Genomic DNA, 27,119 nt, shown 5'->3' on the forward strand with positions numbered 1-27,119 from the left:
AAAAAAAAAATAGTTGTTACACTGCATGCTGTTATCTCCAAAGTAGTTGTTCACATTACCAGATATAAGCATAGAAAATTGGTCAATAAATAAATAAATAAATAAATAAATAGCATTAACTGTTCCTTTTTCTCATTTTTATGTATTTTGTGCGGTGTCTTACTACACAGTTCAGACTTACAGCTTAGGTAAGGGCAGGGACCATGGTTCAATCCCAGCACCTCACACCATGCCAGCCCTGCCCCAGGGGCAGGCTGAGTCAGCCACAGAGTCTGGACATACTGGTGAAAGCCTGTAATCCCAGCACTGGAGAGGCTGAAAAACAGGAGGATCACTATGAGTCCCAGGTGCACGGTGAGATCCTGTAACAACCAAATACATTAAATTAAAATATATAATATAGTAATTGTATAGAAATAAATTACACAAATGGTAATCTCTTATCTGCTACATAGTTTCAAGGATGTTATAGCACAAACTTGACCATTTATTTTGTATAAACTTTAAAAACTAACTAAGATTTCCTCCCCATGTAATCTACAAACCTGCTGTATTCTATTTAGCTCTGAAGCTACTAGAATATTTAAGTTTCAGAGTTTGAAATAGCTGTATGCAAATCTACCTCTAATCACTGCCTTCAAAGAGAATGAATATCAAAAAGCAGTCCTTACCGAGTGAGAGTTTCACAGCTGAAATTTGCAAATTGTCAAACATTTCTTACTTTCTTGGATATAAAGAGTGTAGATCAGTTAAACTATAATTACAACTAATGATTGTTACTATAGTGCCTTCATTTATAAAATATTCTGTGCCAATTAACAGAGCATTGAGTGTTTTGCATAAGCAATTAAAATGCACCTAAGCACATTGAAAACAAAAATAATAAGCTGAATAATATCAAAGAAATCCAGCTATGTGAGCAAATTGAGGAGAAAAGGGGCACAATGAGAAAATATTTAAATCCAAAGCTTCTTTAAAAATAGAAGTGTCCAGGAGGTGAGTCAAACATACATACAAAATCAAGGGACATTGAATCCAGCAGCAAGATACAAGGCTGTATAACCCTAGTCCTCCAAGGTGACACAGTAGGTGCCTGACACTTCCTTCTTCTCCCTCAGAGAACAGATGCACTCGAGAGAGCTTTTTCTGGATGAAGCCATAGCTTCACTTTAAGGTGACGATGCAATCATGAGACCCACACCTATGTAGAGACATGGGACACAAGGAGACAAACTTGACTCGCAAAAGCCCTCCTGGCCCACACAACACACCCTATGTCCACGATCCTGATCTACCTGTAGCACTGGAGGTCCTGGAAGTTAAATGTCTGCAGCCCAAAAGAAAGCAAGAGTGAAACCTGGAAGCAATGAGAAAAGGCAAGAAGAAGAGTTCTTTAGGGTGTCAGGGGATGTGTGAGGTAAGATGGAACGTTCTGTCATTTCATTTCTGGAAAGTCTGAATCAAATTACTTTTTCTTTAAAAGGAAAAACTCACCATAGACTGTAGATTGTATTAACAAATATCTCTGCCCTTTTTCCAGTCACTCACTCATCCCTTATCCCTTTATTTTCCAGTCCCCAGTGAAATATTTTTGAAAAGTCACTAAAATCTGCTATCATGTTCAACAGGCAAGTCTTCATCCTCATATATTTGATATCTATGAATTTCACATATGGATCACCATTTTTGGAAATTTTACAAACTGTGGTTCCACAACATTGTGCAACCTTACTCTTCCTCTTACCCTATGAATCTTTTTTTTCTACTTCCTTTCAGTTTTTCATTTATTAATATATTTTTATAGGTAATTAAGTACAAGGTATTATAACAAAGTTTAAAGTGACACAGTACCTCTGGGATTTTTTCTGAACAACTTCAGGATCTTAGGCTGATTTGATCAGATTCAATAAATATCATTTCTTTTATTATAATTGCCTAAACTTTATAGTTTTATTTTTATTTAATTACAAACAAGAATTTTTTTAAAAAGGATATTGAATTTCTGAGTCAATTTTAATCAATATATTATCATTGTTTCTTCTATACTTTTTCTATGATGCTTTTTTTCTATAGATTTCTGCTAGTACTATCAGAGGTATCTTGAAATATTCTTTTTTTTTTTTTTTTTTTTTCTCCGAATGCCTTCAGGGAAGGTTTGGCTGGCTTGAGTTGTGGGGATAGAACCACAGCAACCTGAGCCTGAGTGCTTGGTTGAAGCAGCCACTTAAAGAACTGATCTAAGGGGCGGGCCTCCAAAATATTCCTTTTGAGGACAGTGTAATTCAACATGAAAAACACCTCTGCTCGTAGCTTCTGCCTCATTAGTTGAAGGTAATCTTGGGCACACACTACGGTTGTCATTTAGTGAACACTTGCTGCTAGGACTCTCCCTTCACTCTTAATGCATCTTAAAACATTTATTCTGTCCTAATTCTTGAGGAACATCTTAACTAATACTCCCTTCTAGACTTTTTCTCTCAGCATTTTGGATATTTAATTCCATGTTTTGCTGATACTTGGTTAGCTTGTGGTTTTTCTTTTTTGTTTTTTTAATTTTATTTGCTGGGCCAGGGAGATGGCTCAGTGGAATAAGTGCTTCCTAAATTCAATCCCTGGTTCTGAAAAAAAAAAAAATTGCATTTGTTTTATGCTTAGCTCTTTCCCATGGCATAAATTTTTGTTTCTTCAGTTTCTTCTGTGATATCTTTTTCTTCTGTGCAACCTCTTCCTCTGGTTTAGGATCAATTTGTTCCTTTACAGTAAGGATCATCTCAGTGTGACAGGGGAAGCTCATGGACGGGTTAATCTGGCCATGAGCTCTATAAGTATGGCAGTGTATCTTGGGTGTTTTGTTCACCTGATTTTGTTCAATAACCAAAGAATTTACATCTAAGCCCTTAAGCTCAGTATTACTCTCTGCATTTTTAAGCATGTGCAGCAAAAATTCAGCACTCTTTTTGGGCCACCGAACCTGCGTCCAGCCCCACTGTCTGGCCTGGGCGCACCTATCAATTCCACCACTGTAACGCCGGAATGGCACACATTGCTTCTTTAATGTGACATCCTTCAGATGGTGGCCTTTCAGATAGGCACACCCTTGATAGCCTGGGCAGTTTCACACATGTTCTTAAAGTGAACATGAAGACTTAAGCCTCTTGATTTGCATGAATTTGTGGGGTTTTCTGGGTCGAAAGAGTAGCGAACCATTTTTGCAGATCACCTCAGGCCGCTCACAGGAAGAGCTGTGTTTCTTTTTTTGAGATGTTTAGAAATCCCATTCACTATTTGGGTCCTATAAGATGACCCCAAACCACAGCCAGCGAGCCCAGCAGAAATCTACCATAAGATAAAATGGCACATATGGAATTCTGAGCACAAGCGTAACTACAAAGCTAAGCAAGCTCTACAAGCAAGAGTTCACACTCCCATGGTGCCCACTACATCCAACAAACCTGCAGCAAAATATCACCCTCAGTCACAGAAATTGTTTTATTAGTGGTTCTATACAACCAACTGAATGGTTGTTTTGCTTTGTTTTGTTTTTGAGAAATTGTCTCACTATGTAGTTCAGACTGGCCTTGAACTCAATATGCAGCCCAGGTTGACCTTGAGCTCATGGAAATCCTGTTTCAATCTCATGGCAATCCTCCCGTATGGGTAGGTTATGGACAAGCTGGATCAACACAGAGGTGCTTGTCAAAACTAGGAAGTAGCTGCATGACAACATAACTCAGTGTGTCCCTGAAGGATGGTAGATAGGAAAGATTTTCCCAGAAGCTAATATCTTGAGCTGTGCACAGGAGAGCTACTTTGTGTGGGGTGCTATTAAATTTCTTAAGGTCAAAAGGTTTACAAGTGAGTTTTTAATTACCCTCCTCCATTATCTGCTCTTTCAGTCAATTCTCTTAGTTTTGAGATAACAAAAAATTCAGTAAAGTTTCCTGTTCATGAAAGGAAGCATTTATGATAAGGTTACAGAAATATTTATAAAACTCCAGGATAAGAATCAATGAGGCCTAAGAGGAAGCCTAAAAACAGAAATTATAAATTATAAATGCACTGTTATGGATCCTTTCTCCATCTCATCTGTTCTTCTCTGGATGTATGAATGGTTCTTTCTCTCCTTCCTTCTAAATTTTCTGTCTTTCTATCTATCTATCTATCTATCTATCTATCTATCTATCTATCTATCTATGAAAGGAAACTGAGTTTTTGGAAATTAGTGTAAATATTGATTCTCATGTCAAAATTTATAGTGGCCCAGCTCCGGTCTGGTGCCTCTTCTTGGTCTAATCAATTTGGTAAAGCAGTATTCAAAATGGTCACTAGGGGCTCAGCCTTGACTCTGAGGAACTGGGCCATTGTGAGCTGAATGCATGAATACGCTCAATCACTCTCACGTTCCCCTGAAAAAACCTCATAAATCAGTATAGACAGATCTATTTTTATTTATTATGTATTTCTGTCACATTTTAGTTACTCTTCGCTCATGGCTGAGACAAAATACCCAACACTCAACATTAAAGGAGAAATGGTTCACTTAGCTCATATCTGTGTAGGCTTCAGTCCATGATCAGGTGGTGCCAAGGCAGGGTGAGTAACAACAGCTCCTGGCAGCAAAAGCAACAAAAGCCCAAAAGGGGAGGAGCAAGCCCTCCCTCATACTCCTCCCTCATATTGTACGTAGGTGACCCGCCCTGGGGCAGGTGTTGCACTCACAACATCTCTGTGCTCTCCTCTTGCACGAGCGTAGGATGTTCACAAAGTCAGGACCCTGACCTTCTGCTGAGTCACTTATTTCAACTTCTAAACTTCTAAAGTTGACATAATGAATCAACCATCATAACATCCTAGAGTGTAGCAACCTCCCTAGGGCATGTCCTTTACTCCCTGGAATTTAAAACTGCTGAGTCACTTAGTTAAGCTTCTAAACTTCTCAATCGGACACACTACATCAACCATTACAGTACTACTCAATACAGTACTACTCAACCACAAAGAAGGATAAACTCAAGACTTTTATAGGTAAATGGATGCAACTGTAGACCATAATCATAAGCAAAATCAATCAGACTCACATGTGTAAACATAGTATGTCCCTAGTTTGAGAAGCTGAATGAGAAAATAAGATTCAAAATGTGAAATAGATACTGTAAAATGGGAAGAAAGTGATCAAGGAATTGGGGAACTAGTAGGGGAGAGAAGGAAAAGGATGGAAGGGGGAAAAAAGAAGAACAAACAAAAAAGAAAGTCCATTATACTATTAGTGTCTCTTAATTTATTAAAAGGGAAGGTTTGTACTTCTATTGATTGGAGAAGTTTTTAATGCCCATATCTTGTACACTGAATACCTACTTAAAAGTTAACGATATGTAATGCATTAACCATTGTTATTTTCCTACTGTTTTGAAATTTTGTTTTCCGTTTTTCCATAAAATAAATTATATCCCTGGTTATTATAGCTTGTGTCTAGATGCTCCATCCCAAAGTTTCATGTGGTCATAGGTCTTTTTTGGAGGTGGCTGGATCCAGAGTGTGTGATGCTAGGATTAAAGGTGCATTAGTACTAAATCAGTCCAGTGATTGATTCGCAATAGTTCTGGGTAGAATTAAGGGTGCGCCACCCCAGGTGCAAGTGCTATCTTCCCTAAGTGTGGGTAGCCTGAACAAGATAAAAGGGACAGAAAGGTGGTCTCTGATCACTTACAGCCTTCTGCCTCCTGCCTCCTGCCTACTCTGCCAGGGACTGTTTCTCCTCTGTGGTGACCCTCCGCCTGCCACACTGATTTGGAGCAGCGAACTACGAATTGAAATTTCTACAAGTGAGCAAAAATTTTCTCCCTTAACTTTGGGTATTGGCTATTTTGTCTCCACAATAAGAAAAAATAAATAAGACACTAATTAAATCTTATTCTCTTGTGTACATATACTGGCCCATATACATATTATGTATGAAAGGAGGAGGGGGAGGAAAGAAGTGATAAAATGAGGTGAAAAAGGAAAAAGAATAGGAAGGAAAGTCAAACAGCAAAAGGATGAAAAGTGGGAACACAAAGGGGAAACCTTAAAGAATAAAGTAGAATAAAATAAAATAATACCAACAAAGAAGCAAGCATAAGAGAAAGAAGATAACCAAGAACAAAGAAGCAGGGACAAACAAACAGCAAACAAGAAGTGCTTCACACAGCTGTTATGGCACCAAGCCACGGTTCACTCAGCTTCCTCCACGCTGGACTGGCAGAGGGACTGGGAACACCCAGCAGGTTCCCCCATGGACTGCTCAGTTGCCTGCCCAAAGCAGTGAGGGATGCTGCCCCTGAGAGCTGCTTCTCAGCTACAAGCTGTGCTCTGGGCATAACTGACTATAAACCTCCATCGTGGCGTGAAGGTCTGGTTACCTCACCTGATTTGAGAAAAAGCAGATGTGGTGCAGTCTGCCCAACCCTCGCTCTTCCAGTTCTCCACTGACTTCCACCACTGACCTGTCTCACCCACTCTTTACTGCTTGGCAAATATCACAACTGTCACCATGTGTCCCTCCAGACTCCTTATCTAGTATGTCACCAGAACATATCTTTCTGCATCTCTGTACCCACTGTCCTCTATCTGTCCATCTCAAGAGCTCTACTCCCAGAACCAATCTTGGAACTGGCATGGACCCCAGACTAGGCCAAGGGCCACCTTGGCCAGCTTGAGCCTGTAGGTATTAGGACTCATGTCACCCTGGGCCTTCTGATGCCTGGGGAAACAATATGACAGCAGCTACTCTGTGCTGGCTCTGCCACACACCACTCCTCTCGTGTCTCCAAGGATACAGACTGTGGCTCTCCTATCAAAGGACCTTTTTTGCTCACAGGGTCGAGCAGCCTTCTGCTTAGGGTAGTGGAGTAGGCCTCCACAAGCCTGTGTCCAGCGCAGCACCAGAGATTGTGCGATCCAGGTGCTAGTCTCAGTCCTCCTCTAAAGGACCTCACCCACTCCTTGTCCCGGGAGCTCCACTCTCTAATCCATGTATCTGGCAAATCTCCAGGCCTCCCTGTCCTCTCTGGCCCCACTGTGGCTGGGGAAACCTCGGGGGGGGGGGCTTGTCAGCAACCATGAGGACACGCTCAGTGACCCACAGAGCACTCCCATTGTCTGCAGGGGAACAGGCATCTGTTTGTCTTTTCTTTTTTCTTTCTTTGTGGAACCAGGGATTGAGCTCAGGCCCTTGCACTTGCCAGGGAAGCGCTTATTCCACTGAGCCATCTCCCCGGCCCGTTTGTCTTTTCTATGGTGATGAAGCCTTCTGTCACCACAGCCCACCATGTGCAGGCACTCGAGCTGGTGTTTTTCAAACCCAAGTGTGACATTGTCTCACAAACTCTTCCGCATTAGGTTCCTCTGAATCCCTGGTCCGCAGTATCTCACTCACGGCACTGGTAGAGACGTTAGGCAGTTGAGCCTAATTCATCATCCAGGCTGCCACCGAAGAGCCCTGCCCCAGTCCAAGCCTCTCCCAAGATGGTGTGCGCACTGGGTCAGCAGGGGAGGTGGCACAGTGATCCAGGGTCCCTTCACACACACCCTGGATACTGGACTTTGGCCCAGCAAGGTTCTCTTTCCACTCACTTTCCCAGATCAAGGGTACCTGGATCACCTCGGGTACCCGTTTGTCTCCAGAGCCACTTTAGATACTCTTCTTGTCACCCCCTAAACAGCTGATTTGTGTTAAGCTTCAAACTCTTGGGCCAGGGAGATGGCTCAGTAGAATAAGCGCTTCCCTGGCAAGCGCAAGGGTCCGAGTTCAAACCCCGGTTCCGCCAAAAAAAAAACAAAAAAAACTCTATGGTATTTTGTCAAGGCCGCCTAAGCATGCTCACAGTTTGTTTCTCACTTATTTTTGTTTCCTTTTGTTTTTCATACTAACAAAATGTCCGAAATCAGCAGTCTCCAAACTTTTCAGCTCCAGGGACCAGCTTTATGGCAGACAATTTTTCCGTGGATGGAAAGAAGTTTTAGAGATAACTCAAGCACGGTTACTGTTCACTTTATTTCTGCTATTATTCTGTAACATATAACAAATTATAAGCTGCACACCATGCAGGCCCAGTGGAGGCCCTGAGCTTTTCCCTGTAACTAGTCATCCCAAGTCAGGGCCACAGAGACAGCGATGCCCAGAGGGTGTTCCTTATATCTAGTCTACTCTTTTTTTAAAGTTTTTTTTCTGTTTGTTTGTTTGTTTTGCAGTGCCAGGGATTGAACTCAGGACCTTGCGCTTGCCAGGCAAGTACGCATGCGGCTGAACCATGTCCTCAACCCTCCAGTCTACTCTTGAACTTCATCTTGGGAGGTATCCCTGCAGAAACCCTTGTCGAACAATGACAGGATGCTGGAAATGGAAGCAAGCTCCTCTGTGTTCTTCGTGACAACCCCAAAACCCTTCACTCTGAGTCAAGAATGTACGAACTTGAACTCTGCTCTCATACATGCTTTTAAGGCCACTACTTTTAATGGTCTTAAGCAGCTGACTCCCCTCTACCACAAAGTCAGCTCACCCAATTTATTTTACAAACAGGGGCAGGTGGCCAGATAGCTCAGTGGAGTAAAGCGCCTGCTCAGGCAGACACAGGGGCCTGGGGTTTGATCCTCAGCCTGCTGTGCCAGCCCTGCCCCCAGGGCATGCTGAGATTGGGTGTGGTGTCATGGGCCTGTAATCCCAGCACTTGGGAGGCGGAAATCAGGAGGATCATTACAAGTCTGATCTGTGTGGTGAGACCCTGGAGACCCTGTCCTAAATATATAAAAAATAAATAAATGAGTATTTTTTTAAAAGGGTCAAGGACCCATGCCTTCCCACTCAGGAGTCTTCTGTGGTTAGGAAGTACTATTTACACTCTTGACAGCCAAGATAAATGATTATGCACCAACTCCACCAGTGTTTTCCAAAATCTCTGTTCAAAATGTGTCAAAAAATCTCAGTGTTCACCCATCTACAACTGCACTTAGCTCTGAATGCAGCCACTTTATCTGCCAACTTGAACAGTTTCCACTCTGCCCCTAAGTGACAGGTGGACATCACTGAGCAAGCCCAGTACATCCCACTCATAGGCAAGCATCCCATGTCACTAAAATGTGCTACCGGTGGTGATTTTATTTCTAAAGGAAATCTCTGGAGTGGCTCTTATAACTCAAAACTCCAACCAGTGATCTACTTTCAGAAAACCAACTCACTTTTGTGGATTAGAGAAGTTTTGTGCTCTGCACCCATCTCCTCAGAGTTCAGAAAGACAGGAATGAAGAATGCATACTTCAGTGTGGCTGGTAAGTTTAACCACACCCTCCAAAACAAAGGTGACACTTTCAGCTAGGGAGCATTCTCTACGGAAGACAGTGTGTAGACACACATGCAGAAGCAGCCTCTTTGACCCCAGTAATAAAACTAGAACCCTGTCCAGCCATGGCAGCCACTTCACCCATGCAAGGACCAACACAAGATGATCAGCTCAGCTCTACTGAAATGTAATCATTCCAGGGCCAGGGAGATAGCTCAGCAGCATAAGTGCCTGCCTAGTAAGCGCAAAGTCCTGAGTTTGATCCCAGGTACCAAAAAAGAATTACTGAAAGTTTTGTAGCTGCTGGTAATACAAGTGTTTGTTGGTAATAAGAGTGCACATATCTTCATGCACATTCTCATGAAAAATGTCACACAAAACCAAGCATGGCTGCCTGTTGTCAACACCAATAGCCTTAGAAGCCTGGATTACATAACAGTGCCTCACTAATACCCTGTAACAATTGGGCCACAATATCCTCTGCTATTGATCAACTTCTCCAGTCATGGTACTAGCTAAGAGGGACCGTCTGCTGAACTGCAGCCTCTCCCAATCGCACACACCAAATATCCTTCACATTGGAGAATGTGAATCATCTGTGGCCATGAACCTATAATTCATGTAGGACTCGTGGCATTTTCTTTCAAATGCAGCTTTTGGTTGGCAGTCTTCAGAGTCACCTATCTCATTTGTTGGCCTTTTGAAAAAGGTTCCAGTGACATTTTCTCTTTACTCGTTTTAGCGCCAGTTAGCCTGTGAGCTTGGCAAATCTGTCACTGAGGTATGTACAGTTTGGAAAAGTAACCCAGAAAAGGTAAACACAATAATGGGCTCCTCATATACAGAGTAAAACAGGTGTCATAGTCTCACTTAGAGCCACTCTCTCAAAATAAAAATTTAAAAAATTAAAGAGATTGAGTTATAGCTCAGTGGAAAGGTCACATTAAATCTCCAGTACAAAAGAAAAAAACTCTTTCATTAATCCACAATTACCATTGCAGAAAAAAAGAACTTAATTTTTTATTTATTTTCTGTATTTTAGGGAAGGGTCTACAGGGTGTTCAGGGTGTATTAGATCAGACTCATAGTGATCCACCTGTTTATAGCCTCCCAAGAGCTGGGATTACAGTCGCTCAGGGTCAATTGCCATCTCAGCACACCCTGGGGGTGGGGCCGGCACGGCAGGGGATCAGACCCCAGCTCCTGCCCAGCCCCTGCTCCTGCTTGCAGGCATTTTAATCCGCTATTGTTGTTGTTAACTTTTTTTCTCAAGAACGAAGTTTTTAAAACATTTTTATAATTGTTTTTAATTCCTTAATGGAAGAAAACCTTTAAAGTTTCTAAATGAATATAGAATGTATCTTCATGTAACAATAAGCATCAAATAAATACTGGATATACAAAATTATGTTTACGTGGTGGCACACCACCAGAAAACTGAGGGGGATGGAAGTGCTACCTGATTTAGTCCAATTGTTCAATTATCAGAGCAGTAAAAAAAAGGAAAATGATGAGAAATTCTAAAAATTATAGAAATTACAAAAAGGGTTAGTTGGCCTTCTGCGGTTCCTTTCAGCAGGATGGTTCTTAACTTTCTTTTTTATGTTACTCAAGAGTCTCCCCCCACCACCATCACTAATTCCCTAACAAAATTCCAGGAGTGCCGAAGACTGAGCCGGAAGAGCTACTTTCGCGAAGCCCACTGCCTTAGCCGGAGCAGGACAAGGGTGGCGACAGGGGCGAGCCAAGGCTTCTGCGGAGCGCGGAGCCAGGGCGGGCGGGCGCTCCCACGGGCTGGTGGGCGTTCCCACGAGCGGGCCGCCGCTCCCACGGGCGGGCCGACGTTCCCACGGGTGGGCGTTCCCACGGGTGGGCCGGCGCTCCCACGGGGAAGTCACGAACTAAGTGCCCGGATGACACCGGCAACGCGCGGCTCACCCCCACAGAAACTCCTGGTGAATGAAAAAACAAACGTTTTAAACTAAAAGAGGTCGCTGCACTGAACCTTAAGGGCGCAGGCACCCGCGCTGACAGGAGAGCAGGGCCGGCTGCGCGCCCCCAGGCCCCGAGACCAACGTCGCGCGCAGTGACGCCGCGGCGCGAGACCTCCGAGGCCAGAAAGCAAAGCTGTTAAAACGATACGGACACCCAGCCGGAGCTTCAGAAGCGCGCGCCACGGCACTCCGCTGGGAGGCGCAGCCGACGCCATTACTCAGTACGCGCCATCCCGGCATCCTCTGCGCCTCGCACAGGACGTCGGGGCATCCAGGCCCCTCCAGCCGCCGTAGCCGGCGTTGCTATGGAAACCCAGCTACCGCGGCGATGTCGCTGCCGCTGGCCCCTCCATCGCGGGTGTTCGTGGAGCTGGTGCCCTGGGCGGATGGAGGCCGGGAGCAGGGCCTGGTCGCCGGCGGGGAGGCGCTGCCCGCCGCCCGCCGCGCCCTCTCCGCCGCCGCGGCCCACACCGGGCCGCGCGAGGTGCACGTCTGCGGCTCCGCGGCAGTGTCCGCGCGGCCCGACCGGGCGCAGGTGGTCGTGCGGGTGAGCAGCACCAAGGAGGCGGCGGCCGAGGCGCAGAGGAGCGTGGTCCGCCGCCTGGACTACGTAGCGCAGAGCCTGCGGCAGCGGGGCGTGCAGGTGGGCGCGGGCGGCGGCGACGGGCGGGAGGCTGCGACGGGCGGGCGGTCGGGCCTGGGATGCGGACCTGGAATGCGGGCCTGGGGGGCGCGGGGGGGGGAGGGACGCGGGGTGGTGCGGGACTGGGAGGTGGGCCTGGGAGGCGGGCCTGCGGGGCGCGCGGGGGAGGGGCCTGCGGGAAGCCCCTGGGTGAGCTCAGGGGTTCTGGTGTCTTCTGTGTGTACTAAAGAGGGCCAAACTCGCTTCGCGGAATCTTCAAGGGATGGCGATGGGCCGTGTAACAATTGTTGAGTACCCATGATCTTTTTTAATTGGGTATTGGTTCCAATATCTATCATTTTTATTGTCTTTAAAATACAAATGCTGTGCTGTCTCTCGGGTACATGCTTGTTCAAAAAGAAGGGGGTGGTGAATGAAGGCAGGAGACAGGAAAAGGAATGTTGCGGGAGTGTCCTGCTTCAAGGTTGTATATGATTAGATTTTTGGACTTAACCAGTAAACATAAGAATTATATAATTCTTTATGCCTATTTTTAAAATATATTTTAATTTTTTAAATGTTTTTTGTCATATTTTGTAGGGACTTAAAGTTCAACATATCAATACTTGATGAAAAATACCTGTTCCATGTTATGCCTAAGATGTTTGATATTCAGACAAATAGTGAGGTTAAGCTTAACTGCCTACCTTGTATGGTAATAACAATAAGCTTCTCTTGTGGAGGGTTAACAACCTAAGTTTGCAGACCAAAATTAGAGAAAAAGGAGGGCCGCAAGGAAGGCCAACATTTTGGCCCTAGTCTTCCAATGTCAATTAAGACTCAGGACATATGAGAACTTGTACTGTAATGTCATGTAACTCGGTAGCGTCCCAAATTTTCTGATCAAGAAGATTATGGGGCCAAAGAGGAAAGTGATCGATGATGTAGAGTGTGCCTGGGGAGAGTCACATGGGGAGAAGACATTCTCTCAGGCTTTCACAGAGAGCACATTGGCCAAGCAGTGGCCGTGACTCATCTACATGGCTGACACTGACAAAGGATCCACAATCCAAGGTAGAGAATCTCAGGATAAATCCTGAGGGGTTTTCACTGACCTTATCAGATCCAAAAGCTACAACTTTTGTTGCATAGGTCTTGCTTTACCTTGGTGTTAACCATCCATCAGAAAAGTATGAAAACGAAGTTTAAGAAGTAAAGCCATGATGTTATGCTGAGCTGTAGGGGACTCAGGTCAACAATTTCTGACATTGCCAGTGAAGCGGAAGACCCAATACTATTATGGACTACTGGACTCTTTTAGAATATTTTGCTGAGTTAACACACCTATAATATTCAAATAACGGAACTAAACAAAAAAGGGTATACAGATGAATGTCCATTTTGTATCTGTGTATTCAAAATGGGTAGGATAGATATAAAGTTACATTCTCTTAATGAATAGAGGGATTTGTTCTAATAGTGTTTGTGGATAGGATATCATGTCTGTATCTTGTACAGCAAATAACCACTAGGAAGAGAGTATGCAATGTGTTAATTATTGGAACTGTCCTACCAATTTGATTTGAAACTATCTCATTGCTATTTGTTTCTCAATAAAATTACGGGAAAAATTATATATATATATGTAAATTAGGGGCGGTGGAGATAGCTCAGTAGAATAAGTAATTGCCTGGCAAGTGCAGGGTCCTGAGTTCAATCCCCAGTACCATAAATAAATAAATAAATAAATAATAAATTAAATATAAATTTAAGAAGTAACCTGTTGCAACAACAGAAAACAACTGAAAGAAATTGTCATGGGAAAACCGCGACCCACCTGCTCCCGGCCAAATCAGGCTTCTCGTGCAATGCAAAAGCCAGTATATTGTGACTGGCACATACCTCTAGTTAGGAGACAACCGAATAAATCTCACTTTACATCTAAGCAAAGGAGAAAAGAACCACCCATTTGGACCCACACAACCACCCAGGTAGACGTATTTGCTGTACCCATTTTCCAGTCTGAAGGAAGTTAAGTAATGCGCTAAACTTTTAAGGGGGCTGTATTTGAACTGATTTGTTTCCCGTATCCAAAATCAAGGCCAGGCTCAGGGTAATCAGGAATGATCCTAAAGACCAGAGTACAATTTACGAGGGGAGATACTAAATTGAAATGGTGCGGAAGTTTTGTTTCTGGTCTATTCTTGGAAAAGCTAGGATCCTTAAAGCAAGTCTTTATTTTAACATATATATATATATATATATATATATATATGTATATATATTGCATTTACAAAGTTATTAAAGTCACTTGGAAAAGTTTTCCCCAAGTGAGTTTATGTCTTAGATTCAAACACTAGTTGTAAATGATATGAATCACGTGAGTTTAATCTGTAGAAAAATATTTCATAAAAACCTTTCTGCTTTACTGCAGTCCTATCTGAAAAGTGTAAGTAGCTCTTAAGTCCCTCACAGAAATGTGACCCGAGCTCATGTAGCTCTGCCCTCTCTGTAAAACAAAATAAATTACTAATTCTACTTTATACTAATTCCATTAAATCTGTCATGCTTAAGGCAAAAGAAAGGAAAAATTGTAATCTTCCACTTCTCTCTGTTAAGGGAGAAAAGCAGTCATGAAGGTAATCTGGTCAGTTGCTATAAAATCATTTACGTTGTTTTTTCAGGATGAATTATGGGTCGTCAGGAAGCCCCTATTTATTTTAAGCTTGAGAATATTGTTAGTAATATTTATAAGCATCATTCCCCGGTTTCAGAGGGCTCCCTACAATCTCAGGTTAGTCTCACTTTAGGAGCCAGGCCAGTCACTTCCTGGCTTTCGGTCCTCAGAGTAGTCCTCGCCCCATAGCTTCTCGCCTCCTGGTGTAGTTCTTGATTTACTGCTTTCTACTCCGTCTTTTAAACCTCTCCAGAGCACAAACCGTTTGTCTTTTTTTGCACTCAAGGGTTATGTTCCTACTCATCATGTAATTTATACCCCCAAAGTTTTTAATAAAAAAGAGCAAACTACAAAAATAAGCTATAATGCAGCTATATTATAGATCGTAGACTTATGGCATGGGTGAAGCTTATAAATCCTGCCCTTTTAGCATTATTTTACTGGAAAATGTTTTAGCTCAGCAGTCCTTTTTGTATGAGTCTAATATTTATGTGCAAAAAAGAATGACACATATCTTAGACAAAAGTGTTCAAAACAGATAATAGATCTAAACACAAATGTGGAGCAAAGGGCATCTGTTACTATCAGAATCAAAGGCTGACCACTTTACACACTGCATTGTGGTATCAGAGTCACCAGAAAACACAACTCAGTCAAGGTGTGGAGGAAGCAACCCATTACTAATGCGAAGAAGAGGCGGCAGACTCACCCGCAGAAGCAAGTGTCCCTTGCCCGCAGAAGCAGGTGTCCCTCGCCCGTGGAAGCAAGTGTCCCTCGCCCACGGAAGCAGGTGTCCCTCGCCTGCAGAAGCAGTTGTCGGTCCATCACGATGGGCTGATTTCTTGGTAGCCATTACAGGACAGTTGGCCCCCACATATCTCTTGTGCTATTCCCTGTGGGGAAGGGCCAGCTCTAGCAGTGCGGAGTGGCCTGGTAGCATGTGATACACACCCTTTAGCAAAACAGAGGTGTTCCCTGTGTCTGAAGTGGGAGGTAAAGATAACCCCAAGCAGCACAACAAAGCCAGTACAAGCTGTGAGGTTGCTTTATTCCTTGGCAGGGAAGTGTTGGGGGCCACACAAGCGGTGGCCCAGACACAGAACAATAGTAACATGGTAAGGGCTGGTGAGATTTCAGAGTGACACATCTGCTGTGGCATACAGCTTTACGATTTCTCTTAAAGTTAAATATTAACTTATAGACATCCAGCATTCCTGGGTAATTTACCGCAAGAAATTAAAAACTACATGTAAAATTAAGACAGGTGTCAGCTGAGAAATGGATAAACAGACCAGTATGTGCATGGAAAAAAATACTGTCCATCGTTAAAGGTACAGAAATTAATTCACCAGGAATAGACAGCGTGCTTCTTACGTGCACCTTGCGAAATTAAAAAAAAAAACAGACCGAAAAGGCTTATGTTCTCGATTCTGTGACTTTCTGGAAAAGGCAAAGCTGGAGATAGCAGTCAGCGGAGTGGTCAGCCGGACTGTTGGCCGGAAACAGCTGAGCAGAGAGGGAAAGAGCAGACCCTCTGAGGTCGAAGAACTACGGTGTGATGGACACGTAACTCGTGCGTTGTCAAAATCACGGAGTTGTGTGTAACAAAGAGTCATTAAGAGAAGCAAGCTGGGAAAAAGGACATCCTCAGGCCGGGCGCCCCCTCCCCGGCCCCCCGACCCTGGCCCACAGCCCGCGGCGGGATCCAGGCTGGAGGCAGAGCCTGAGGAGCGCAGCTGAGTGCCCTAACTGCGGAAGGTGGGGCGGGAAGAAGGCGGGCCTGAAAGGTTTCTCTGCCTGGAAGTTGGACGCTAAGCATAAGGTGAAATGCACATAAGCCGAGTTACCTGGTTAGTAAATCTCTTTCCGCGGGAGAGCTAGTGAACAGTTCTAAAACTGCTTTATCTGTGCAGTATACAAGCAAGTGGGTGGTAGGTGGTAGGAGCCGGGCTTCTTCAGGTTGGAGCTGGAAGTTACAGACAAGAAGGGAAGGGAAGATGGGCTCTGTGGGAGCTCATGGAGTGGAAAGCCACAGACGTGGTCATAGCTGTGTGGCTGTCCTGCTGTCCCCGAGAGGGCCTGGAGGGAAGGCAGTCGCGGAGCGTCGCCTTGTTTGTACATTCAGTAGCATTACAAGGTAAAATGGCCTTCACAAGAAGTTCAGCGCTGTAATCTGTGAGCGCGTCTGCACACTGGTCTGGATAGTTTTACATGGGTCACTGTTTTAGAAAATGCTTTCTCAAAGGTGAGGTAGAGGCATCCAGGCTACTGTTCTAGAAGCAAATTAACCGAGGTGCCATGTTCTTGAAAAACGCTTTCTAAAATATCAGCACCGGTGAGGTTTGAGAATGTTACTACATTTTTTCTTTTCGCTAGCATTAGATTTTCTTTAGTATGTGTTGTATGTATTGTGTATGTATGTTTCGAGTAAAATACGTGTTTAAAGTAAGGGATTCTTTTCCTTCCAATTGTCCTTCCTAAAATTATTTTGATAGTAATTTTTAGTCAGAAGTCTCTGTTTTAAATGAAGTATAGGGGAAAGATATCCAAAACTGAAAAGATACATTTACGTGTCATCAAAGAATATTAAGTAATAGAAAAATTACATATTAAGTGAAAAAGCTGGTTCTGAGCGATATACTGTATGCAGTATTTTTATATACTTGTGGTACTCTTAATTTTTCTACAGTGAACAGATACTACCTTTGTAACAAGAAAAATTGCAGTAAAATAGAAGTGACAAGTAGCAGAGCTATAATTGGAACATGAGTTCCTCTACCCAGAGCAGCTTAGGATTCTTCTGGGTAACACAAAATGCATGTATCGTGAACCTCAGGTGCAGCCATTTTCCTTACAAAATAGCTTCCTAAATTATTAATTGGTACAAAAGTCGCATTTATTTTGAAAGATACAAAATGATATAAATGTTTTGAGCATCACCAACGACGAAAGTAGCTCATGAATGTTTTGAGCATCGCCAACGACGAAAGTAGCTCATGAATTCATTTCACTTAATTTAAAAATAAATAAGAAAGTTAACTTTTCATCAGAATTGTGTGCGCCGCTTCCCCAGAGTCAGAAAGCCTTCATTCTGCTCTTCTGCGGACTCTGGTGGCACTGCAGGAAACATTGCTTGTAACACTATAGCAGCAGCTTTTGTACCTTTTACATTGAGCACTTTACACATAGCTTCTCACTAAGCCCTTCACACTTCGTAATAGTATACAACAAATCAGCTTGATTTTATAACTCAATCAGATTACTTTTCCCAAATTATTTAGAAATTAGAAATTGTTTAAATGAAAAGTCCTCTAACATTAAATACACATTATATACGAGCAGTTCTTCATCTGTGCGCTATACCTAGGAGGGACTGCATCTAGTAGCCTGACACTTGTAACCATAGTCTTGTTCCTTCTATTTCAGGAAGAAAATATAATTGTAACGAAGGATTTCAGAAGAGTGGAAAATGCTTATCACATGGAGGCGGAGGTGGGTACTTTCCAGGTAATAGGTAACAGCCCAGCGTTGGAGGTGCAGCTTGTCGTTCAGTTTTAATCTTGAACCGTAACATATTAGAGGAGTCATTCTAATAGTATTGATAAAAGATTACTTTAAAGTCATTTTAGGGGATGGCAGGATAGCTCTGCAAACTAAGTGCCTGCTTAGGCAAGCCCAGGGACCACATGCTGTGCTGGCCCCACCCCCCTGAGCCAGCCACCAGGCCTGGCTGTGGTGGTGCACACCTGTAATCCCAGCGCTGGGGAGGCTGAAAACAAGAGGGTGACTAGGAGTCCAACCTGCGTAGGGAGACCCTGTACCAAATACATTTTTAAAAATGTTTTTTTTTTTCTTTTGATGTTATATTTCTGGTGATTTAAAATAATTTTAATAAGATTTATTTAAAAGAAATTGTTTAAAATGAATTAAAAGTAACAATGGTGACACAGCATCTAACTACACCCTGAATAAACTTTTAATAATAATATTGCCTACTATCCAGGAGATACTATAGGACAGACTTCTGTTAGATGAAAAGTAAATTAATAGGGCCAGGGATATTACTCAGCAGCAAGCGCCTGCCTGGAGAGCGCAAGCTCCTGAGTTCAATTCTCAGTACCCAAAACAAGTAAAGCAAATGAATAAAGTCACAGCAAAAGGATTGAAACACTTTAAATTTCTTTTGTTCCATAGTACATTTTTACTGTGTTGTGATAAGGATTACTTTAAAATAACAATCTTTAACCTTCACACAAGTTAGAAAGGTACTCATGAGCATTCTCAGTTAAAAAAAAAAATTCTTTTTTTTTATACATAAAATTTTTATTTAGAAATTCACTAATTCAATAAGAATGATGAAAGCAAATGTTAGAATGCAAGCACACCACAAACAAATGCACAAACAACTCTTCCTAAATCTTTTTTTGAGATATTACTATTAAGTAATCATGTATCATTTCATACAATAAATATCTATTTTGAATTTTTCAAAGGATTATGCATGTCTGAACTTTGACAGCAGTTATACCAATATTTCTATGTTTCTGTGTGTGTCATAACTAGTTCCCATGCAGAAGAGGCTATCAATTTGTACCTTAGTTATAACATAGTTCATCCATTAAGTTGCACCTATTTTAAGAAAGGAATATCAAAAACACACTTTATCTATAAAGGAAACCATTTATCATTACTTCTCATTAATTAATGCAATAATGTGAAACTTGCCACAAAATCATAGAGCATTTCCCTAATAATTGTAGCTTCTAATCTACATAGAATGCTTTATTTCATCCAAAGCATCATGAATAAAATTCATATATACTTATACGTCTAACAGGAAAAAAATTATAACATATACCACGATTTTTAGCCAGGGAACAAATGAAGCAAAGAAAAAGAGAAAATCAAATTTTTTCACAGATGAGTAATGAAAAGCATGTATAATGACACTCCTGATTATATGAGAATAACCAGGAGACCATTCTTTTTTTTTTTTTCAAAATTTTATTGATAAACAAATAGCAATGAGACAGTTTCAAATCAATTCGGAAGTACAGATTCAACAAATAACACACTGCATATATTCTTCTTAGTGGTTAATTGCTGTACAAGATGCAAACTTGAGATCCTATTTACAAACACCATTAGAACAAATCATTCTATTCATTAAGAGAATGCAACTATATATCTATCCTAACCACTTTGAATACACAGATACAAAATGGACATTCATCTATATACCCCATTTTTTCTAAGTTCCGTTATTGAATATTATAGGTGTGTAAACTCAGCAAAATATTCTAAAAGAGTCCAGTAGCCCATAATAGCATTGGGTCTTCTGTTCAACTGGCAATGTCAGAAATTATTGACCTGAGTCCCCCACAGCTCAACATAACAGCATGGCTTTACTTCCTATATTTCATCTTCATACTTTTCTACTGGATGGTTAAGACTATAACTTACATTCTACGTCTGCCTGTATTTTTTTCTGCCTTTAAAGATCTGGTGATCAAGATTCTGTGAAATCAGAGTACGCGGTAGTGCTAGTTTAGACACTGCCATCTGCTTTATATTTCAGAGCATGTGCTTGGTTTATGCTACCTCCTTGTCTTAGGAAGCAAAGACTGGGACTAGTGTGCAGTTCTGTTGGTCTAGTGGTGGAGTCTTTGTCTCTGGAGGCAGAAAATGCCTCAGAAAATTGCCTGCCCTGTGTGCTGACAGATCTGTGTTACATTTCCGTATTTCAGTATGAGTTTCAGATCACTTAGACCTAGAATCAGAATGAAAATTAATACCCTGCCATCTTATCGCTTTAATTCCAACAGCATTCTGTCCATTGCCCGAATGCTTACTTTAACTGTTTGTGACTTCTCCTTTAAAATTTAATCATCTCAGGCTGGTGAGATAGCCGAGTGGTCTAAAGCACCTGCTTAGGCAAGCCTAGGTAAAGTGCAGGGACCATGGTTCAATCCCCAGCACCATATGCCTCTCCAGCTCTGCCCCTAGGGTGGGCTGAGCCAGCCACATGCACAGAATAAATAAACTTTAAAAAAAAAAAAATTAATCCTCTCAAGATTAATTTCTTCATTATGATTTTGGAGCTCGATTTGACAAAAGTTACCTTACTTGTGGGACTGAAAGATACCTTCCAGTCAGAGGAAGACCAATCAGGTGGGATTCCAAATTGTAGAAAGCTGGGGGCATGCTGTGGTGTTTCCCCAGCAGCTGTCATCTGCTAGGACTTTGGGCCACTGTGAACACCGATCAGACATGGTCATTGTAGTTAGTGAGGTAAACTATGAAGGTACGCCCGGGACTGAGGAGGGAAAGGAAACAGCCCCGGAGTTACACAACCAGCCGCCATGCAGCAGCTGGGTGTCAGACCTGAATAGGAGACTAAGCTTCCAAGCACAGGGAGAGAAAGCGGGCTTTAGAGTGGCTTGGCTCAGGGGGTTGTTGTTCTTTAGGACAGGGTCTCACTGTGTAGTCCAGGCTGGCCTTGAACTCACTATGTAGCCCATGCTGCCTTCACACTTGGAAGGATCCTCCTGCCTCAGCCTCCTCAGTGCTGGGATTGCTGGTGTGCGTCACCATGCCCAGGAAGAGTTGCTTGTCCTAAGACATGATTGAGAGTGTAGCTGAACCCTCCTCCTCTTCCTTCTGCTTTACTTGCCTTTTTAATGTTTTCTATTAAAATTTCTTGAGAAAATCTGATTATATTTTTATAGAGGGCTCCCTGCCAGCAGAGCTCACATTATACTAAGTAGCCCAGTTCGTATTTAGCTTTAGATCAGTGGAGACAAGGGAGGTGGGATCCCAGGGCACAAAGTGCGCCCACCTATGTGTGAAGAGCAGCATGTAGTGTTACACGATGGATTCGGCACACACGAAACCTCTGGTGTAGTGTGTACTGCTGTTCTCATGGATTGTTGGATATGTGGAATAAGATTGGATAGTAGGGAAAGTTCTATAATTAACTAGAAAAACCTGGATTCTAAAATGGTCGGTAGTGCTACCTGCCTGTCACCCCAGCACTCGGGAGGCAGAGGCAGGAGGTTCTCAAGTGCCAGCCTACCCTGGGCACCTTAGCAACACAAGAGACACTGCCTCAAAATAAATGTGAGAAGGACTGGAGATGTAGCTCAGGGCAAAGACCTTGGATTCCTAAAAGGAGCCCAGAGGCTTAGATAAACATTTATCCAGGGGCTGGGGAGATAGCTCAGTGGAATAAGCGCCTTCCTGGCAAGCACAGGGTCCTGAGTTCAATCCCCACTACCACAAAAAAAATTAGCCAACCAAGACCTACAAGGCAGATGGCCTCTGCTGTAGCGCAGGTGCTCAGCACCTCCAACTGCCAGAAACACACAAAACCACGTGCATAGTGGCCTCGGACCCATTAGAGTGCCGTTACTGGAAGACCAAGGATGATTCAGTGAGGACACGGAGACCTGCACTCCCTTGAGCACCCCTGGTGGGGTGTACAGTGGCATACCCACCCAGAGAACGATGCGGGGTTCCCTTAAGGAATGTGGGTGCTCCTGCTGTGTGGTCCACAAATTCCACTGTGGGGTGTCTGTCCGAGCGAATTGACATCAAGATGTGGAACAGATGTCCGTGGTCCACCTGGCCTGCAGAGGGTACGGTCTCCATTTACAGCCCATGCCCGAGACTGGACACAGCACCAGCCCTGTCTGCGCTGTTTTCCCACGTGCTCTGCAGCCAGAACTAACCGGTCCTCCTGCTGTCTGTGCCCTGTGTCCTCTGTGCATTACTGCAAGGTAAAGGTTACCAAGTGAAAATTAGCCAGCATGTCACGAGGTGATCACGTTCGAAGCTGGACAGAGAGTGCCTGAGGGTTCTCTATACCGTTGGCTCGATTTGTATGCTTGCAGCTTTCCATTGTAACTTTTAAAGGAAACTTCCAGTGGAAGATGTCCGCAGGATTCATAGAAACCCAAATGCTGTATGCTCAGCAGTAAAGACAGGAGGATGGAGTGGGAGCAGAAACCCGAGGGAAGCCTGCTCAAGGAGCACCCTGCAAATAAAGTCTCGGGCACAAAGGAGCCAGGGTGGGAGGACAGGTGACAGATGGCGTGAAGTGCTGGCAGGGAGAGCATAGGTGAGGTAGGGTAAGAGATTGTTGGTGACCTCTTAGAGTAACAAATACAAGGACAGGTGAAAGAGTACAGGAGAAACGGCAACGAGGAGAGACAGGACGGGCTGGTCGTTAAGACAGTGCCCTCCGCAGGAGCACCAGGAGGCCTGCAGTCAGAAGGTGGAGACCTGCGCACGAAAGAGAACGGCGTGCGCTGGGGCGTTCCAGGCTTTCACACTCTAACTGGAGTTGCAGCTGCTTCTTGTGCCTACTGCTATGACCAGGACTTAATTTTGAAGCCAAGGGAAGGTGAGTCTGTCGTGGATCCATTTACAGCTGGAGTCATGGTTTCCCAGTGCACATGGTGCCATCTTTTCACCTCCTACTGTTGCCCTAGGACCTGTCCTGTCTTATTTTCCATCATTGAGCCTTAGAAGAAAGGTTTAGACACCTTCCATAAACGCTAAAAAAGCTGAGGTATTGAAAAAGCTGGCTCCTGCATGCTTAAGGCCAGAGGACATAGTGAAATAGACAAACTTGGGCATCAGGTCTAGGGTGACTATAGAAAGAGAGGCAGCTCAGCGACAGCAGTGAGGTCTGCTGCCAGGAATCTGACAGCAGAAGCCAGACGAAGGAAGCTGTGCAAAAGCTAGCTTAGACTCTAGTCCAGCAGTGAAGCAGAAGAGGAACTCTGCCAATTGCAGGAAAATTAGACATTAATAAATTTAAGGTGATTTAAAATTAATTTTAAAGGCTCAAGTCAGAGCTCCCTAAATTTCAAAACTTAGAAGCAAAACTCGAAGTTCCGTGCCAACATAGCTCAGGTACAAGTATGCCAGAGCCTGCCTTCCCTACTACTCACTGTAAGAGGGCCTTGTCGCCTGGTTTACTTTTTTACTCATATTTAAAGAAAATTCTGAAGTGACGTACCAGACATGAAAATAATACAAGATAATGAGGGTAGGTGTCATTTTATTTACAGGTCTGCATTACCTTTACCGAATTTGGAAAAATGCAAAACATTTGTAATTTTCTTGTTGAAAAACTGGACAGCTCTGTCGTGGTCAGCCCACCCCAGTTCTATCACGCTGCAGGCGCCGTGGAAAATCTTCGGTAAGCTAAGCACGTCTCTAACCCCGTTACTGATTTCTCACAACCGTTCGGTGCTACAGCCCACCGGACGCGCACTAATGCTCTCGGCGTTTTCTCCCAAGGCGGCAAGCCTGCCTGGCAGCTGTACAGAATGCCTGGCGCAAAGCTCAAGACGTCTGTAGCCTTGTGGGCCAAACCCTGGGAAAGCCGTTACTGATCAAAGAAGAAGAAACGAAAGACTGGGAAGGCCACCCGGAAGATTGCCAGCCCCCCAAACTCTCGGGCTCACTGACGGTACAAGAAAAAATCAAAAGTACAACAATACATGCTACTTCGAAAGTATTTACAACTTTTGAGGTGAAGGGGAAAGAAAAGAGAAAAAAGTATCTCTGAAATCCAGCCACAGTGTGTTGTGTCTATGCCTTTTTGTCTACTTTTATACTTTATGTAATGTTTCCTTCTGTCCTGAAGGGACACATGTATATATGTATGTATAACAGCAGATAAGCTGTCGCTGCAAGGCATGCTGGCTCTTAAGTTCAGTCCCACAGAAATCATAGGTTCACTTTGTTCCTATTTTCAAAATCTTACACTAGAAACACTCTTGAGAAATAAATATGTCACATGTGGACCTTGCATCCTAGCATTCCATATGGCTCTATGTGTAATATTTTCATTATAGAAGGAAACATTAGCCCTTTTGTACTAATAAAAGGAATTTGATGTTCCATTGAAGTTCCTGTATCTCAGTGTAAGTCGGAGATTTCATTGTAGCCAGCTTACACACTAGGAGGTTAATCTTTCTCGGATGCTAGCAGAAGACTGAAATTCTGGGACAGACCCGAAGCAGCGTGGTGTGTAGCACAGCCAAGAGTGTGAGGTCCACGTGTTGTCATCGGCACATTCCGTGGGGCAACAATATGCCGTACACAGCGTGGCTACACGTGGGGAGGGGCGTTTCCGTGGGAACCAGTGCCTACTGAGCTTGAAATAGTCACTGTGTTTGTCTTTCCCCAGTACTGAGGCTTGAACCTAGGGCTTTTGTACTGAGCCACATCCCCGCTGTTCCATTTTTTGAGACAGGGTCTTCCTAAATCCCTGAATTACCACAGTGGGCTCAAACTTTGATTCTCCTGCCCAGCCTCACAAAGAGAGAATTGTTGCTTTTTATCATGAACAGAAGCTATTCCGTTTCTGTCTAGATGTACCCCCCGAGTCTCCTGCAGTCATGAGGGGGGTGTGCTTCTCAGAGATGGCTGGATCTACAAGGAATTGATTTGTAGTCAGTGTGGGGGCTGAAGGTGGTGGGATTGAGGGTGAGTGACTGCTGGACAGCCCATTGGTTGGACTGGCACCACCCTAAACCCAGCCAACTGGATACAGGGGATACAAGGGACGGAGAGACGCTCTGTTCTCCCCGTTGCCATTGCTGTCTGCCACCACTGTAAACCGTTGCCCTCTGCCATTCACCACCCTGCCTTGGAGCCAGCCAAGGATGGACTGAAGCGTCTACAAACTGAGCTACATGAAATTTTTCCTCTAATTTTGCCGGCTGGGTATTTTGTCTCAGCGACGAGAAAAGAGTAACTAATACAGCATTAAACCTCTTTGTCCTGGAAGCGGACTGCCTCATCCCTCAGAGAGGCTCGGTGCGAGCTCAGCCCTGCTAAATGCCCAGGGCAATGCGTGGGCATGTCTGGTCTCGCCACACCTAGCGAGAGCCGCGCACAGGGGACTGGCTGTCCCAGGGGTGCCATGACTTCCTTCCTGTGCCCACATCATGTTGTAAGGTGTGGGCGGGCCAGCAACGCCAGCTGTTAACAACTTCACAACGTGAAACGCGTGGTAAGCGATGCATAGCCTTGAATGAAAGGCCAGTGAGGTAGACTAGGAAACTTTTGGTGCCAAAAATAAGTCATAGTCCAGGGACTGTGTTCCACAGGGCTTCTTGGACGGTACAGGCACTGCAGTACAAGTGCAGTGCAGGCCGCCTACGTGGTGTGAGGTTTCCTGACGCACACCCGAGAGCCGAACAGAAAGGAGGGTTGAAACTAATTTTTATAACATTTCGCTTAACTGGATATATCTGAAATATTCCACCATATGTTTTTAAATCATTAGTGAGATTTTTTATGTGTTTAAAACAAAATATATGTTACGTTACAGGCCATCTCCATTCACATTTCAGTTGTCAGACCCTTGATCAGTAAGTGGTCCTTGGTCCCACGAACTGTATCCATGAGCAATAGAGTTGAAGAACAGTTCACCCTCCCAAGTTCTCCCAGGCATGCCCAGCAAATGTATCAAGGATCAGTTTTCAAATTCAGTTAAATAAGACAGTTTCTAACTGGCATCGCAGTGCACGCTGCCAGACCTCGCGTCCTTGAGAGCAGACGCGGCCACCTTGTTCAGGGCCTGCTCACAGCCTGAGGTGATGACCCTTCAGAACATTGGAACTGAGCCGGGCAGCATGGTCGCGCTTCCGTTCCTACCGCGCGGGCGTGCCGGGGCTGCCGCGCAGCAGGGCTGTGCCTTCCCGTACGTGCAGCACAGGGTTTCCCTTGGAGGATCTTGCTAGTCATATTCTGCCCTTTCTTTCCACAATGTCATTTTCATTCCTGTCAACTATGCTCCCTAACACTTATGTATCCCCCGTCTCAGAGCAGCTTTGGGGGATGAAGTATGGAAGCTGAGAAGGAACGTTTGATTGTAGCATTGCTATTTTTTTGTTGTTTTGGTTTTTTGAGACAAAGTCTTGCTACATACTTCGGGCTGCCCCTGCACTTACAGCCCAGGCTGACCTTGAACTTGAGGCAGTCCTCCTGCCTCAGCCTCCCGAGTGCTGGGATTATAGGCGTGTGCCTCCATAGCAAGAGTCACTGTTTTTCGAGTCCCCGCCTCGAATGGAAACTCCTTGAGAACCCCCTCCCCCCTCCCCCACCCGGTCAGGGCCGACCCAAGTGTTGATGAGATTCAATCGTAGATGATTTTTCTTACCCATGCTTCATCATGCACTCAGCTCATCATACTTGTCAAAGACGGCTTTCAGCCTAGTGTGAAACACCCAAAAGCAATTTTTTTTCTTAAGTTAACAGGCACTTTTTAAAATTTGTGTAAATTTTTAAAGATGTTGCTTTTTATAAACAAATCCTAGGGCCGGCAAGATAGCTCAGTGGACTAAGCGCCTGCTTAGGCAAGTGCAGGAGCTGGGGTTCAATTCCTGGCAACACATCTGCACTGGCCCTGCCCCCCAGGCGCGCTGAGCAGGCCCCTGAGGCCAGACATGGTGGCACACACCTGTCCTACCAGCTGGGGAGGCTGAAAT

At 44.0% G+C, this 27,119-nt stretch overlaps 1 protein-coding gene and 1 pseudogene across 2 annotated transcripts; both read left to right on the plus strand.

The window, feature by feature from the left end:
* Nucleotides 1–7,696, plus strand: part of LOC101561274 — an 11,721-nt pseudogene extending 4,025 nt beyond the window's left edge.
* A 3,842-nt stretch (nucleotides 7,697–11,538) lies between these two features.
* Nucleotides 11,539–24,524, plus strand: Irak1bp1 (interleukin 1 receptor associated kinase 1 binding protein 1). 2 transcript variants are annotated; one of them, XM_023718662.1, is made up of 4 exons: nucleotides 11,539–11,951; nucleotides 18,034–18,114; nucleotides 23,685–23,815; nucleotides 23,917–24,524. In XM_023718662.1, exons 1-4 carry the CDS (start codon nucleotides 11,637–11,639, stop codon nucleotides 24,185–24,187), a joined length of 798 nt encoding a protein of 265 aa, XP_023574430.1. In that variant the 5' UTR covers nucleotides 11,539–11,636; the 3' UTR covers nucleotides 24,188–24,524. The 2 variants fall into 2 exon arrangements, with proteins under 2 accessions (XP_023574430.1, XP_004634425.1); XM_004634368.2 differs by having other exon boundaries at nucleotides 18,034–18,099.
* The last annotated feature ends 2,595 nt before the right edge of the window (nucleotides 24,525–27,119 follow it).

Source organism: Octodon degus, unplaced genomic scaffold, assembly GCF_000260255.1.
Source record: "Octodon degus isolate 3935 unplaced genomic scaffold, OctDeg1.0 scaffold00061, whole genome shotgun sequence".
Classification (NCBI taxonomy): Eukaryota; Metazoa; Chordata; class Mammalia; order Rodentia; family Octodontidae; genus Octodon; species Octodon degus.

Coding starts and splice junctions, on each gene's coding strand:
- Irak1bp1 (XM_023718662.1), top strand. CDS start 11,637: ATGTCGCTGCCGCTGGCCCCTCCATCGCGGGTGTTCGTGGAGCTGGTG. Junction 18,115..23,684: donor CGGAGGTGGGTACTTTCCAG/GTAATAGGTAAC, acceptor TTTTATTTACAG/GTCTGCATTACCTTTACCGA. Junction 23,816..23,916: donor GGCGCCGTGGAAAATCTTCG/GTAAGCTAAGCA, acceptor TTTTCTCCCAAG/GCGGCAAGCCTGCCTGGCAG.